The following is a 16,766-nucleotide window of genomic DNA, read 5'->3' on the forward strand; positions in this document are numbered from 1 at the left end:
ATCTGGTTTCTCTTCTGCTGTTTGTGCATTTTGAGTTATGCTTGATAGTCTATTTATGTATTGGCTAGGATTTTGTTGAAGATTTTTGCATCTATACTCATGAGAGGTATTGGTCTGTAGTTTTCCTTTCTAGTGATGTCTTTGCCTGGTTTGGGTATCAAGATTATGCTTGCTTCAGAAAATGAATTTGGGAGGATTTCATCCTTTTCTATGCTTTGGAATAGTTTGAGTAGGATGGGTGTCTCTGAACATTCTGTAGAATTCTCCAGTGAAACCACCTTGGCCAGGGCTTGTTTTTGTCGGTAGTTTTCTGTGACCTGTTCAATTTTTTCTTTTGTTATGGATCTATTTAAAATTTCCACCTCAGTCCGTGTTAGTTTAGGTAAGTAGTATGTTTCTAGAAATCGATTTCTTGTAAATTTTCAAATTTGTTGGATTATAGTTTTTCATAGTATCCTGATATTATCCTTTTAATTTCTGTTGGTTCTGTTGTGCAGTTGCCCAATTAGTTTCTTATTCGTGTTATTTGTATTCTCTCCCTCTCTTCTGTTGTGACATTTCCCAGTGGCTTGTCAATTTATCTTTTCAAAAAACCTACTTCTAGTCTTGTTGATTTTTTCCATTGTCTACTTTGCTTCATTTATTTCTGCTTGAATCTTTATTATTTCTTTTCTTCTGATAGGCTTTTATTGCTGCTCTTTTACTAATGGTTGGAAATTACGGGTTAAGATGTTGATTTTGGCTCTTTTTTGATGTATGCATTTATTGCTATAATTTGACCTCTCATCACTGCTTTTGCTAGCATCCCAAAGGTTTTGGTATTTTGTGCTTTCATTCTGGTTTGATTCAGGGAATTTTTAAACTTTCATCTTTTATTTCTTCTATTACCCAGTCATTTTCAAGGAGAGTGTTATTCAGTTTTCATGTGTTTGTTCTTTTCCACTGATCTTCCTATCGTTGATTTCTAATTTTGTATCATTGTGATTGAGAAGATGCTTTGCAGTATTTCAATGTTTGTAAATTTACTAAGGCTTACTTTGTGTCCTAACATATGGTCTATCCTGGAGAATGTTCCAAGTGCACTGGAAAAGAATGTATATTGTGCTGTTTTTGGGTGAAGTGCTCTGTAGATGTCTATAAGGTGAAGCTGGTGAATTGTATTGTTTAGTTCTTCTGTGTCTCTGTTGAGTTTTTTTCCCCAATTGTTCTATCTTTGATTGAAAGTGGTGTACTAAAGTTTCCTACTGTGACTGTGGAGGCTGGCGGTTCAAAGCCACCAGCCACTCCTCGGAAGGAAGGTTGGGCAATCCTACTTCCGTAGTGATACTGCCTTGGAAACCCAAGGAGGGGTCGCTATGAGTTGGGGCTGACTCGATGGCACATAACAACAACAACAACAACACTGTGACTGTGGAGTTGTCTATTTGTCTTTTTAATTCTCATTCATGTATTTTGGGGCTCTTCACTGGGTGCATAGATATTTATTATGGTTATATCCTCTTGTTCAATCGATCCTTTAATCATTATATAATGTCTTTCCTTGTCTCTTATGTGTTTTTTGTTTTGAAGTAAATTTTATCAGAAATTAATATTTCATAAAAAGAGCACTCCTGCTCTTTTATGGTTCCTATTTGATTGATATATCTTTTTCCAAACTTTGAGTTTTAGTCTATTTTTGTCTTTGTCTCTAAGGTGTGTCTCTTGTAGACAGCATATTGATGGGTTATGTTTTCTTATCCAGTCTGCAACTCTCCATCTCGAGTGGTGCATTTAAACCACTGACATTCAGTGTAATTATAGACAAGTATGAATTTGCTGCTGTCATTTTGTATGTTTTTTCGTGGTGTTACTGATTTCCTTGTTCCATATAATTTTCTGTGCTGAGCTTGTTTTATTTATGAATCATGTTATCACTTCCTTTGTTGCTACTTTTTAGTATTTGCTGAGTATTTGTGCTTGTCCTCTTTTTCATTATGATGTGAAGGTTTACCATTTTTATTTGAGGTTACCCTGTGATTTATAATTGTCTCCCCAAGTTTAAAACAGTCTGTTCTATCTTGCAATTGTCCTGACTTTCTCACCATTTATAAGTTCTGTAACTATGCTAGTTTTCTTCCTTCTTTTTGGTTAGTAGTTGTCCTAATTTGTCAACTGATGTCTCTGGTTTCCTGTTTACAATTTTGTAGGTTTATTTACTTTAGATACTTCCATAACTGGGTTGGTTTCTGGGTTATGTCATCATCTATGTTAATGGTTGGTTGTTGTTTGCTGTTGCTGGTTCTCTGTCCAAAGGATTCCCTTTAGCATCTCTTGTAAGGTTGGTCTAGTTTCAACAAATTCCTTTAATTTCTGCTTATCTGGAAATGTTCTAATTTCACCATCATATCTGAGGGGCAATTTTGCTGGGTATATAATTCTTGGTTGGAAATTTTTTTCTTTCAGGGTTTTATATACCCCATCCCAATGTCTTCTCACCTGCATGGTTTCTGCCAAGCAATCTGAGCTTAGTCTTATTGGTTGCCCCTTGCCAGTAACTTTTTGTTTTTCCCATGCTGCTTTCAGGATTCTTTCTTTGTCTTTGATTTTGGTGGGTTTGATGATGATGTGTCTTGGTGATTTTCTTTTTGAGTCTATCCTGTTTCGGGTTCACTAGACTTCTTAAATGGATATTTTCTTGTGTTTCATCATATCGGGGAAATTCTCTTTCAACAAACCTTTGAAAATTTTCTCAGTGGTTTTATTTGTCTCTTCCTGTTCGGGAATTCCAATTACATGTAGGTTATTCCTTTTGATGGTATCACACACATGACCTTAGGCTGTCTTCATTTTGTTTTGATCTTTTTTCTGATTGATCCCTTTCCAAAGTAGTGAGGTATTTGTCTTTAATCTCATTAATTCTATCTTCCATTGATTCAATTCTACTCCTTTGCCTGTTAATGTGTTATCTATTTCTGAGAATGTAGTATTAATCTTCTGGATTTCTATCTGTAGATTTTGAATCATTTCTAATTTTTCATTTATTTTGTCATTTTGTTGTTTTCCAAAATTGTTCTAGGGTTTTGTCTGTGTTTTCCTCAATTTTGTCAGTGATTCCCTAGTTCTGTCTCTCAATCCATTTAAGATACCTAAATATGATTCTTTTGAATTCCTTATCAGGGAGCTCCAAAGCTGCTTCTTCCTTAGGGATGTGTTCAGGGTCTGTATCCTGGTCCCTTGTTTCTACTGCTTTATCTTGCTTCTTTGTGTGGACTGTGGTCTGTTGTCTCTAAGACATTGTGATGTTGTTGTATTTATATTTAATTGGTGACTGTATGTTGCAGTGATTTGCCCAAGATTTTTGTTTTCTTTGGATGTATCTGAGTGAGCAGGGTACTGTGCTCCTGTATTTGCTAGCTGGCAGCACTTGTGCACTCACCACCTATCTCCTTTCCAGTCGTAAGCCTCCCATATGTCTGTGCTGTCTCTGGCAAGCAGAGCCTATTCTTAGGTCCCTGGAATCTTAATGAGAATGCTGTCACTTTCAATATTCAAAATGGCTGCCGCTTGTAAACATTTAAAATGGCTGTGCCCACCAGAGAGCCAGAAGTCCACAGCTCAGTTTGTCTCCTCCTTTGCTGTTTCCCTTTTCAGTCATCAGCTAGCTGTGCATTAGTCCATGGAGCCCTTGGTGAGCAGGGCCAGTTTTTAGGTTAATTCTCAGATCCTAACACCACTTGGAAATATTCAGGCTATCTGTGCCGTCAGGACAGCTGACATTCTGCAGTTCCATTTGTCTCCTTACTCACTGTTTTCATTTAGGTTCTTCTACTAGTTGGCATTTAATCAACTTCTCTATCCTTCCTTTCATAGCTCAGGGTTCTAGGATTATCTTTTGTATCTGTGTCAACTGGTTTCTCTTTTCTTTGTTGAAGAGGGTCTGTGTAGCTTGTCTGTCTATTCTGCCATCTTACTGGAAGTCTCTGTTGTCTGATTTCTTGACTTCTGCTTCCACTGGTGTTGATCATGGAACCAAATAATATGAAATCTTTGACAACTTATTTTCTTTTCTGCATTTATCTTGATGCTACTTATTGGTCCAGTTGTGAGGATTTTTTCATTTTATGTTGCAATGTAATCCATACTGCAGACTGTAGTCTTTAATCTTCATCTATAAATGATTCGAAGTCTTCTTCACTGTCAGCAAGCAAAGTTGTGTCATCTGTGTATCATAGGTTGTTAATGAGTTTTCCTCCAATTCTGATGCCATACTTTTCTTCATATAGTTCAGCTTTTCGGATTAGTTGCTCAGCATACAGATTGAATATGGCAAAAGGATACAACTCTGCCAGGGTTCCTAGTAGGTGTTTGATAAGATTTATGTATACTTTTTATTAAATATTAAAAATATTATTTTATTTTTTGACTTGTTGATCTCTAATCCTGCCCTACCATTAGTAACAGGGAGCTCTGGTGGTGTAACAGTTTAAGCACTCAGCTGCTAATGAAAAGGTTGGTGGTTCAAACCCACCTAGCAGCTAGAAAACCCTATGAGGCAGTTCTACTCTGTCATATAAAGTAGCTATGAGTTGGAATGACTCAATTGCACCTAACAATCCTACTCTATCTTTAGTGATAGTGACAATGTCTTGGTACAACAATTTCCATTTCTTTCCATCTATTAATATTAATCTCTTTGCAACAGTTTTCCATCTCTTCCATTCTGTCTTGTAATCTAACGTCACAAAGCTTTTCTGATTTCTTATTCTCAAAATCAACCTAAGCTTTGTAGTTTTTACTTTAACACTGAAATTACACAGTCAGTAAGAATGAGGCTGACACTACCTAGAAAATAAATGATGTGTACCTGGTACACATTTTGTACCCTGGCTGTTGCAAACAGTTAAGTGCTCTGCTGTTCACTGTAAGTTAGGATGTCTGAGTTCACCTAGACTCTCTTTAGAAGAAGGGCCTGGTGATTTAGTTCTAAAACATCAGCCACTGAAAACCCTAAGGAGCACAGTCCTACTCTGATACACATGGGTTGCCATGAGTTGGAGTGGACCCCATAGCAACTGGTGTACATGCTTTAAGGTTCTGTACTTTTCATTAAAACTTAAAATAAGCATATTTCCAAATAGGATTTTTTTAAAAACATTTTAGCAATAAAACCAAAGTTGATTCCAACCTTTTGAGACATAAACACAAGCATGAGGATTCTGAGTGGAAACAAATCCATATTCCAAGAGCAGGCGGTGGTTATCATGGGGGCCATAGCAGATGAACACCTCTTCATGTTTTCTGCAACTTGAAGCTGCTCTAATTTCATAACAGCGAGTTTCCTCATTAAATGCTGCTTTTACCTACAAAGGAAAATTTTTTAAGATCTTTTTTATGTGTGAAAATGCAAAGCTGACTACCTTACTGTATTGATTTAAGCCAGATGCAGCTCTCCAATGCTCATCAATGAACTTAACGATATATGGGAAAAAATGAACAAACATGTTAACTCTGAAATGCAGCCTTTGAGGTACATGGTTGTGGCTGATACAATTGCATGGATTTTGGGGTAATGCTGTTAATTATGAGGTTCTTTGGTGGCACAGTGGTAGAGCAGCTGGCTAATTACTGAAAGGTCAGTGGTTCAAACCCACCACCTACTCTTAAAGAGAACAATATGGCACTCTGCTTCCGTAAAGATTACATACAACCTTGGGACCTCTGTGGGGCAGTTTCTACTCTGTCCTGTAGGGGCACTATGAGTCAGAATCAACTCCATGGCAATGGGTTTTTTATGGGGTGCTAAGACATCTGACTGCTAACCAGAAGGTTAATAGTTCAAACCTACCAGCTACTCCATAGAACAAGACTAGGCAATCTACTTCTGTTAAGATTTACTGCCTCAGAAACCCAATGGGGGTCACTATGAGTCAGAATCATCTCAATGGCAGTAGGGTTTTTCTTTTTTAAACACATGGAGAAAAGCACCAAGAAGGCCAAACTGCTCCCTACACTAAAGATGGGTCCAAGTATTGCATTCCCCTTGATAAGCAGCAAAATCCCAGCCCTGATGAAAATGAGTAACAGGCTGTGTGATGGATGTATGTCAACTTGGCTGGACTATGATTCTAAGTGGTTTAAACAGTTGTGATATAGTCATTCCCTATGATAAGATCTGATGTAATATAATCGCTTCCATGATGATATATTCATAGAGCAGCCACTCAGTTGAAAGGGAGTTTCCTTAGGGGTATGGCCTACTTCCTATATATATATATATATATATATATATATATATATATATATATATACACACACACACACACAAACACACATGTGTGTGTATGTGTATGACAGGAACATTCTCTTTCTGCTGGATCTGGATCCTCCATCTAGCTTATCATCATCTGCTTCTTGGAGCTGAACCACTGGCCTGCCAACAATCTGCCATTCTACCTGACGATCTTGGATTCAGCCAGCAGCCTGATATACTACCTACCAATCTTGGATCTATCAGCCCCTGTAGCTGCATGAGTCAGAAAAGCCTCGTTTGATATTTGACACATGAACTTGGAACATACCAGCCTCTAGAACTGAGTGAGCCACTTCCCTGAGATAAATTTTTCCCCCTCTCTCTCTCTATGCAAATACATACACACACACGCACGTGTGTGTGTGTATATATATATACATATATATATGTATACACATATGTATACAGATATACACATAGGCTTCACAGGTTTTTCTTCTCTAGAGAACCAGGCCTAAGACATAGGCTGACATTCCTGTCTGGGGTGACAGTTCTGCAGCATCAACAACAGATGAGGAGTTTCAGGCAAAAGCCATGAGTCTGAAATCTTTTTCTAGAGTTTAAATTGTTTAGGCTTTCCCACCAACATCCAGTCTGTCCCAAGTTGTTCTTTGGTTCTGGGTATTTTTTTTAAAACATTCTTTAGGAACGTAAAAGTCATTGTTATCCCAGAGCCTTGAGCCAAATGCCATAATCTGTCATCTCCCCCCTTTCCTATACTATAAAATCATTGGTTTGCAACATAAATGCATCAATAGCCCCAAAAGAAACAGTCATGCCACTGGGGACTGACAAGGCCCTATGTCCTAGACCTTTTCACACTGTACACCCCCGATAGTTACTTTGTCATTATCACCCAAAGAAACACTTACCTAACATTAGTCTCCTTTGATTAACATCATTAGAAACACATCTTTCTACAAAAGTAACACCAGATAGGCAAGGGCCTAAGAAAGCACAGTACGGTCCTCCCTACCCTCTCCTCTCTCTGGCATGTGTTCTGAGTAGGTGTCATCAATTTTATCACAGTGGCAAAATTTTGTCTTTGTTTGGTCATCTGAGGAAGAAAGAGGGAAGAGCACGACATGGGAGTGGGGTCCTAGCCAATGTGGTCCACAGTCTAGCCCAAGTGGGTGATAGGTAAGCTAAGATACAGATTCACCCTTGCCCTGGAAGCTAGGCCTTTACCCACATGCAATCATCTCCCCTGCATGCCACATTGTGCAATGGGCTGGAGAAAACAGAATCAGTGACTGCCTCTAACGGGGAATTCTTTCATAATTTTCAAGAGTCTTTTCCCCTACAAATATTCATCTTTTCAGCAAATATTTACTGAGCACCTACCATATTCCCATTTCCTAGTGATCGTCTAAAGATTTCTGCTCTACCAGGATGAGTTCCTTGACTCTTCCCTTTCCTTTTCCATTTTATTTTGAAAATCATCCTTATTTGTTTGTTTTCTCTGTAAGACCCAGAAGGGGAAGCTGGGAGAAAAAATCTAGTAAGTCTTCTCAGACTGTTGCTCAATTTTGTGTTAGCAAAGTTACACGGGGCACCCATGAAAAAGGAACCTACTTAATCAGTATTTACCATGACCTGGGTAAGGGGCATATCCAGCGATGACTATCATAAAGCTAATCCAGAATGGCTTGCAAACACAGAATATCAACTTACAACAGGTTGGTCTAACAGGTTCACCTAAAGCCAGCTATGCCTGGTTTTGTTCACAAGACATTCCTGGTTCCACATATTTGAGTTCTTCCTATCCAAACAGAACATGCTCACCTGGACTTGTGGACTATGATTTAGCAGATCCAGGTACGGGGCAAGAGCACACATGTCCGGCTCTGCAGAGAAGCACCCATGCTGCCTGTGCCTCAGGTACACAGCTCTGGTGTTAACAGTGCACCAGGCCCACAGGAGGGCGCTGTAGGTGAAGATGCTTTCAACTGCCTCTGAGAAGAGAGGCTGAAGGGAGCAGAAAAAGTCTTTTGAGGTCGTGAAAAACTCCTGAACATGGGTCCTTTGCTCCCGGGCCTTGGCTATTAAAGGCCTGGGAAAAAGATTTACCACTTCTGGTTCCAAACAAACAGGGCAGGTGTAGGCCTTGGGTAAAGTGTCTAGGTAAGGCTTCCAGGAAGACTGGTCCCCAACATGCTTTTCTGAGACTAGAAAGGTACACAGAGCCAGCAGAGGAGACGGAGGTGGCTTCCACCTGGTAAAATTAAACAGGTTAAAGGAATTACTGTTACTCACAATATGGAATAAGCTAAATTTATAAATACCCTGTGGTTTGTTTTTGAACCTGAGGGACTGTACTCAAACTGTCAATCAGAGTTGACTTAAGGGTCCCTCCTCAGCCTGGACTCTCTGAAGCACACCCCACTGCAAGTGTTCTGAGCCAAGTCCTACTGAGAAGAGAAGAATTAAATCACCAAATGAAGTTCTAGTTCTGTTTATGAGCTCCCCTTTGCAAAAACTTCCCAGCGTCCACCTTAGTTTTCCAGTTTGAACACTTTTACTGCAAGTCCACTTGTATCACATAGATAAGACCATAAAAATTGGTAGAGAGAACCTAGACCTACATCATACAATACAGGAGCCACGAGCTAAACCCATTACTGCCAAGTTGATTCTGAGTCACGGCAACCCCATGTGTTGCAGAGCAGAACTACTCCATAGGGTTTTCTAGCCATAGTAGTTGCAGAAGCAGAGTGCCAAGCCTTTCTCTTGTGGCATCACTAGCTGGGTTCCAAATGGCCAATCTTTAGATTAGTAGTTGAGTACAAACCACTTGTGCCACCTAGGGACCTAGCTACAAGCTACATGTGGCTATGTTAATTTTAACTCATAAAAATTAAACAATATTTAAAATTCCTCAGTCACACAAGACACATGTCAAGTACTCAACAGCCACTATACTATGGCTACTATACTGTACAATGCAAAATAAAACATTCCCATCATTGCAGAAAGTTCAATTGGATGTCACTAACCTAGACCAAAAACTGAATATGCTATTACATGCTTTTAAAGGTTTAATTTCTTAATTTACCCTGCTTGTCTGAAAAGTATATGCTACTTTTTTTTTTTGGCTTGCATAGTTACCAATAAAAATATATCATGTTGCATGGAAGTATTTAGGAAATACTTCAAAATCTGGATTCATCTATTGCTCAACATGCTACACAAAATTTCAGAATCATACAGAAAATGTGAATTTTAAGAGTATCCATGACTTTACCCAAACCTAGAAGAATACACCTGCCCTCTTCCAAAAACATGCCAAAGTAGAAAAAAAAACAGAACTTACCTTTAGATTAAAAAACAAACTAGACTATCTGTCAACCCTCATAATTTAGAAATCCTTCTGTTGAGGACCTCGCTCACTCTGTCCTCAGAAAGCCTCCAAAACAAAGGTCCACCATAACATGAACCAGAAAATACTCTTCATTCCCTCCTTGGCCTCCTCTCCTTTATGCTAAGGAGAGCTAAGTCTTTCATAAGATCAGCAAGTCTTCATTTGAAGAAGAATTCAAGCAAGTACATGTAAGGGTAAAAACAAAAGAGAAAGTAAGACCTACTGTCAAGACCTACTCTGATGGTGGAGAGGCTGCGATGAGTAAAGGCAGTGTGCCTGTGATTTACATGTATCATCTCCCTTAAGCCTCATTCTCAAATAACTGATGGGTCAGGACTCAAGCCACACCCCCAACAGCCTAGAAAAACCTTAAAAATTAAGCTTACAATGAATTAATAACAAACTTCATGGAAAACAATAAATCTGTCAAATAATTTGAGATATTTATTAGTTATGCAAATAGGCTGGGTCCTAATGGACTATGTCTTAGATGACACACTGACCAATGATGAAGACCTTAAAAGACAAGCATAGCCACCATATGAGCACATGTGCAGTCACTTACTTAGTAATGTATGCTCCTAAGTAGCTTGTAATCACTGTGTCTGTGGTCAGCAGGCAACTCTCAGGCAACGAAATAATCATTTGCCCCACCTTACCAAAAAGAAAGGAAGGTTTAGAATGTCTGTGCTTTGGAATGACCTACAAGTATGACTTTTGTAAAATCATTGATTGCACCATTATCTATCAAGATTCCATTACATCCAACAACAGACCAACAGAGTGCCCACAAGTGAACTCACTCCAGAGTCCCTGAGTCAGCAGAACAGGCAAGCTCACTCCAATGCCAGGTACCACACTTGAGAGGTTAATAATGTGACCCACCTCCCGTCAACCTTTCTCCTGGAAGGAATGGAAGACAGTTTTACAACTTAAATCATATCATCCCTCCACTTCCTTATGCCAGGAAATATTGCTCCTTATGGAAAACAGGTAAAAACCACCAAAAATTTATTCTAACCAGTGAAATCCAGGTAACCAGTAGGCAAAAGCCTACTCTTTACATCACCTGTAACTAGCCACCTAGCTAAAGAAAGGAGAGCCCACTCAGCACAGCAAGAATCTAATTTTATCACTTGTAAAAGTTTAGCTCTGAGTTTCTCATTGGAACACAGAAATAATAATTAAATGGAAAGTAACAGATACTAGAATCAAATAAAGCACTAAGAAGCTAGACATAAGATCGTGCTTTCATTGTAACTGGCATCTAAAATTGGCTAATAACCTCCACTCCAATAGCAGATCTTCAGGGTTCAATTTCTGTATTCCTCATTGGTAAAGTGACATTAAACTGGTGATCACTGCAGTCCCTTCCAGCTCCAAAATCCCATGACTTTCTGATTAAAATAATACAAAAAGTCACTCAATGGAAATGCTCTGTATCTCGATTGGGGGGTACACCTTTGTCATCAAAACATCAAACTGTGCGTTTCACTCTATGTATAAAAATGTCTCAGCTAAAACAAAACAAAACCACATCTTAAAACACCCATGAAGCCATTCCCAATTATCAACAAAAACTGCTGTGTGTGCTGTCAAGTTCTTAATCGGCTAGCATATCTTATATCAGTAATTAAATGAGATACAAAATTAAAAAAATAAATAAAGGAAAACTGAAGGAATTAACTTGAGAAATTAACTTTAGCATTTTATAAAAGATTTTTTTTTTTTTTATTAGATATCCTTTAAATCACACAGAAGAAATGAAGAGACCTTGGAGGTTGTCTGTCATCTTCCTCCTCGTTTAAGAGCGGATGAAACAGAAGCCGAGAGGAAAGCAGCCACGTGGGTCCCCAGCTAGTTGAGGCAGTGCTGGGCCTGGCTCCCCGGCCACTGCCAGCTCAGGGCTCCACTTGCCGCACCGTGCACAGCCTCTCAGAGGAGAGAAACTCCCTAGGCACATTTAATATTACCTGATTCACAAAGTTTGCTGTGACAGAGACTGCTGGTTGTCTGCTGCTGCAACATGTCTCCTCTCCTCATTAAGCAAGGGCACAGTGCCAGGGAAAGGATGGCATGTGCCCCTCCCTGCAGTCACCCATGGCTGTGGACCTGATTTCTGGCCATTGAAATGCAGGCAGGAGTTTCCTTAAAGGGAGGAAACCTGCCCTTCTTCACCTACCCCAGCCTGCTGCTGCTGTTTCAAGAGCACCTAGACCTGAGGGTGTGCTGCGTCCTGTAGGAATGTGATGGAGGGCTGCAAGGAGCTTGGAACTCCAATGACCACACCAGCCAGAGTCTGCCTACTCCTAAGAGGAAAATAATTTCCACTCTGCTTAAGCTCTGTTATTTTGGGTTTGCCTTTCATATAGAGCAAAAGTTAATCATAACTGATAGGACTATATTTGAACATATCTGCTAGGTAAGTAAGAAATGTTAGTGTGTCAAAATGTTTTAAAAAACATTTAAGTGTTTTTAAAACATTTTTAACCACAAAATCAAAGTGGAAAAATTATCAATAAATTTAAAAGATAAAGGAGAAGTTCTGACCTGCAGGCATGTTTTGCTCATCAACCCTCTTCCTGTACCTAGGAAAGCAAAGAAAGAAAAAGGGTAAATCCTAATGTGCAGTCAAGTCCCTAGAGAGATCAGTCTGGATTTTTTAAAAAAATGTAAATGAATTTCGAAACTACACAAAGCTGAAGCTGAGTTTCTCTCAACCTTTGACTCCCAAGGCAAAACAAGGCATCAGGAAGCTACTTTGGGAAATGTCACTATCCCTTGTGGCTTTATAACCCTTGTAGGATGCCATATAGGGACAGCAGTGGTTCAGTGGCAGAATTCTTGCCTTCCATGCAGGAAACCCAGGTTCGATTCCCAGCCAATGTACCTAATGCCCAGCCACCACCTGTCTGTCAGTGGAGGCTTGTTTGTTGCTGTGATGCTGAACAAGTTTCAGCCCAGCTTCTAGACTAAGATACAATAGGAAGAAAGGCCTGATCATCTGCTCCCAAATATCGGCCAATTAAAATCCTATGAACCCAAAGGTCTATTGCAAAACTTATCATGGAGATGGACAGCATTTCATTCTATTAGGGTCACCATGAGTTGGAAGCATACTCCATGGTAGCTAACAATAGGAAGAGGGTGGCCTACAGACCACCATGAAGTGGATGCAGATCTGTGCTGGGCCTCTTATAAGAATCCTCTTGCTGGGACTTCGTCCCTCAAGCAGAAGGCCTACTCCTAATTCCTACCCAACCTCAGAGACACTTTTATCCCTACTAAACCTATCTTTCCCTAACAAGGATCTTAGAGAGCCCTGTGATTGACCAGTAAATCCCACTCCAGGTCCCAGAAAGCCTATGAACTGCATCCTCTTCTCCCTGACCAGATAACCCAACAGATGGGCTCTGCCTTGATATGGTGAGTATGGTAGGAGAATCTATAGATCCAGGACCATCTGCTGCCTGTGAGCAAAGCTTTTGGGGGTGACCAGTCACAACAGTAACTTCACCACCTACTCTTAGCCCACCAACTTCCTAAAGTTGATCACTCCACGCCTAGACTCCCCTCCCAGGACACAGTCAGATGGACTCTCAGCAGATACTCAGATCCAGCATTTCCAGCGTGCACAGTTATTATAGGACCTAAGAGGCCTAGAGCTTAAAACAGTAATCTTTTCAAATTCATAGTTCTTTATCTTTCTTCTCTTAACTGGGAGGGAATATCATTCTGAAAAGACCTGGGGAACTCCTCAGTCAGATGCCTGGCTGGTTGGATCTGATGTGTCCTCCCACTTGTGTTCCCATCCAGGAGCATGCTGGCTGCATGGACAAATGATTTTGGTTTTAAGAACTTATTTCATTTATTCTTTGCATCCCATGGTGGAGTTAATCATCCCTGTGGGCTAGAACCCTTCTTAGGACCAATTACTAATGGGGAATTTTTTTTCTATGGGGTCATCCTTCAAAAGATGCACATGCTAATCCACAGGGAAATTTCTCTCCAGATATATATGAATAGAACCTGGCATAAGGAATAAATTTGGAAGAGCGTTTCTTCCAATATTTCTACAATATACAGTTCAATATAAAAGAACATATCATGGTAAATCTGCACTTACAATCATTTTTCATTTTTTTTACTGGGTCAACTAAACCCGGTAAAAAGGGGCCAGTAGCGCCTTATAAAAGTAAAGCTTATTACAAACTTCTCACTGCCTTCAAAAGTCTGCTATCTTAAATTTGCTGGGGAGGCCCGGATTTGGACAATTCTTTTGGTACTGACAGAAGACACACACAGGTCAGTTTCAAGGAAGAGATCAGGTGAGAGCCTAAAGACAGAATCTGCTTGCCACATGAGTCTTGCCTTTCCCCTCCCCAAACCAAGTTTAATTTCCTCAGAGTTTTAAAGATTTTGACCGAACACCAAAATGTCCCCTCTCATTAAAAACTGAGAATTTATAAAGCACTAAGGGGAGGTTCCTTGCCTCTAGAATATAGTCAACAGTCTGTGATCAAAGACCAATCACTCAGCTTTAGCACTTCCACAACCATGAATCTGGAGTTAGGCCCGGTGAATTGTCTCCATTGTTCAAATCAGAAACTCTTTCTTGGTCCAAACTATAAACAGGTGATTTACTTTCAGACAGTCCATCTAAACCATATGCCAATTCCTGCTTGATCACCACAAGCCTGTCCTTAAGCCAAAGTGAAACCCCCGAAGTAGTCAGGCCTGTGGCACAGCTAGTCTATTCCTGACAAGCTACTTTAATTCATTTCTAGGATAAGATGAAGTTAATAAATATTATAGCTCCAAGGCAGGAAGCCTGACACACAACAGTAGAAGCTGTACACCCAGAGAGAAGCAGTCCCCACCAGGAAGAATCTCCTGTGCTTTCCTATCACCTGTGCCCACATGTCTCTCATGTGAGAAAGGTCATGAAAATCAAATATCAGACTTTACCTGGAAAACGAGCAGGTATTAAATTTGTATCTTCAAACTTCTTATGTTTCAGCCACTTCTTAAGCTCTATAAATTCAGACCTGTAGCTCTCATTCACTAATCAGGAGAGGAGAGAACAAACAAATCAGGAGAGGAAAGAATTGTTATGGTTAATATTATTTCTCAACTTGGCTAAGCCAGGATTCCCAATATTGTGTGGTTGTTTTCTATTTTGTGATTTGGTGTATCTATCCTCCATTCCGTGACATCGTATAACTATCCTTTTTTATGTGCTGTAAATCCTAATCTCTATATGTTAATGAGGCAGGATTAGTGTAGGGTGTATCTTGAGTGATAGCCTTAACAAGTCCTTACTCAAATACTATCCTTACTCAAGTCCTGCCATTACTAAAACCATTCCCTTAATCAAGTCTCACCCCTACTCAAGTCACACCCTTACTCTGATGTAAGGGGATTTACTTGGTGTGTGACCTGCATTTTACATAGATAGATAGATAAGATGTTCTAGCAAGGTTCTCTCTAGCTCTGGAATCTGGCTTATCATCTGTCTAGTTCCTGGGAGCAGAGATAGTAGCCTGTTGTCTGACTTGCCAATTCTGGGATTTGCCAGTTTCTGCAGAACTGTGAGCCAACAGCATGTTGTCTGCTCTGCCAACTGTGGGTTCGTCAGCCCCTGCAACCACATGAGTCAGGAGAAGCCCTGAGCCTGACGCCTGACCTATGGATTTGGGACTTATCAGCCTCCGTAACTATATGAGCCATTTCCTTGAGAGAGTCAATCTATATACATACATACATACATATATATATATATATATATATATGTATATGTATATATGTGTATATATATATATATACATACACATTACATACATACATACACATATATACATACATACATATATATATAATTCACTGTCGTTGAGTTGGATCCAACTCATAGTGCCCCCTCCTGGGGTTTCCAAGGCGGTATCACTACGAAAGTAGATTGCCCCATCTTCTTTCACACATAGACACACACACATATGCACACACACATATACACACACACATAGGAGCAAGGCATTTTGACTGCTAATCAGAAGGCTGGTCATTAGCCACTCCTCAGAAGGAAGACTGAGCAATCTAGTTCTGTAGAGATACCGCCTCAGAAACCCAAGAAAGGGTTGCTATGAGTTGAATCGACTCGATGGCATAAGTTTCATTTGGTATACATATGTATATATGTATACGTATTTATAAACTCTGGTGGTATAGTGAATAAGGCAATCAGCTGCTAACCAGAGGTCAGTAGTTCAAACCCACCAACTGCTTTGCAGAAAGATGATGGGGTAATCTACTTCTGTAAAGATCTACAGCCTTGGAAACCCAATGGAGGTCACTATGAGTCAGAATTCACTTGATGCAGTGAGTTTAGTTTTTTGGTTTGGTGGTATAGGGATTATGACTTTGGCTGCTAACCTAAAGGTCAGTGGTTCTGAACCCACCAGCCACTCTGCAGAAGAAAGATGGGGCAGCCTGCTTCCATAAAGATTTACAGCCTTGGAAACACAATGGGGGTCATTATGAGTTAGAATCGACTTCATGATGGTGAGTTTTTGGTATATATAGAATACCAGACGACTTGTCTGTCAGTTGGTCGTACAGTGGTAGCTTTTATGTGATGCTGTGAGGCTGGAGGCTATGCCATCGGTATTTCAACTACCAGTGGAGTCACCAATGGTAAACAGGTTTCAGTGGTACTTCCACATGAAGACAGACTGGGAATAATGATGGGGGTATCAAACTGTCAAACAACTAGACACTGAAAACTCTATGAACAATAGAGAAACACTGTCTATTACTGGAAAATATTATAAATAGCTGTTTTGGTTACCTAGTGCCGCTTTGACAGGAATATACCACAAATGGGATGGCCTAAACAAACAGGAGTTTATTCTTACAATTCGGAGGCTTTAAGAGTTGATGCTTTTGAGTTGTGGTGCTGTCAAAGAATGTTGAAAGTACCATGGACTGCTAAAAGAACTAACAGATCTGTCCTGGAGGAACTGCACCCAAATGCTCCTTGGAAGCAAGAATGGCCAGACTTCGTCTCACCTATTTTGGTCATGTTGTAAGAAGGGACCATTCCCTGGAGAAGGATGTCAT

General features: G+C 39.9%; 1 protein-coding gene across 1 annotated transcript in view; it reads right to left on the reverse strand.

Moving 5' to 3' along the window:
- SETD4 (SET domain containing 4) overlaps window positions 1–16,766 on the reverse strand; it is a 48,584-nt gene that overhangs the window by 16,514 nt on the left and 15,304 nt on the right. The window contains exons 2-6 of the mRNA XM_007941255.1: window positions 14,619–14,714; window positions 12,201–12,238; window positions 10,216–10,304; window positions 8,075–8,504; window positions 5,165–5,339 (exon numbers count right to left, since the gene is read on the reverse strand). Of these exons, the coding sequence (XP_007939446.1) occupies window positions 5,165–5,339; window positions 8,075–8,504; window positions 10,216–10,304; window positions 12,201–12,238; window positions 14,619–14,714 (828 nt within the window). The remainder of the gene's footprint in view (window positions 1–5,164; window positions 5,340–8,074; window positions 8,505–10,215; window positions 10,305–12,200; window positions 12,239–14,618; window positions 14,715–16,766) is intronic.

This window comes from Orycteropus afer, unplaced genomic scaffold (assembly GCF_000298275.1).
Source record: "Orycteropus afer afer isolate SDZICR_OR568_19922 unplaced genomic scaffold, OryAfe1.0 scaffold00078, whole genome shotgun sequence".
Classification (NCBI taxonomy): domain Eukaryota; kingdom Metazoa; phylum Chordata; class Mammalia; order Tubulidentata; family Orycteropodidae; genus Orycteropus; species Orycteropus afer.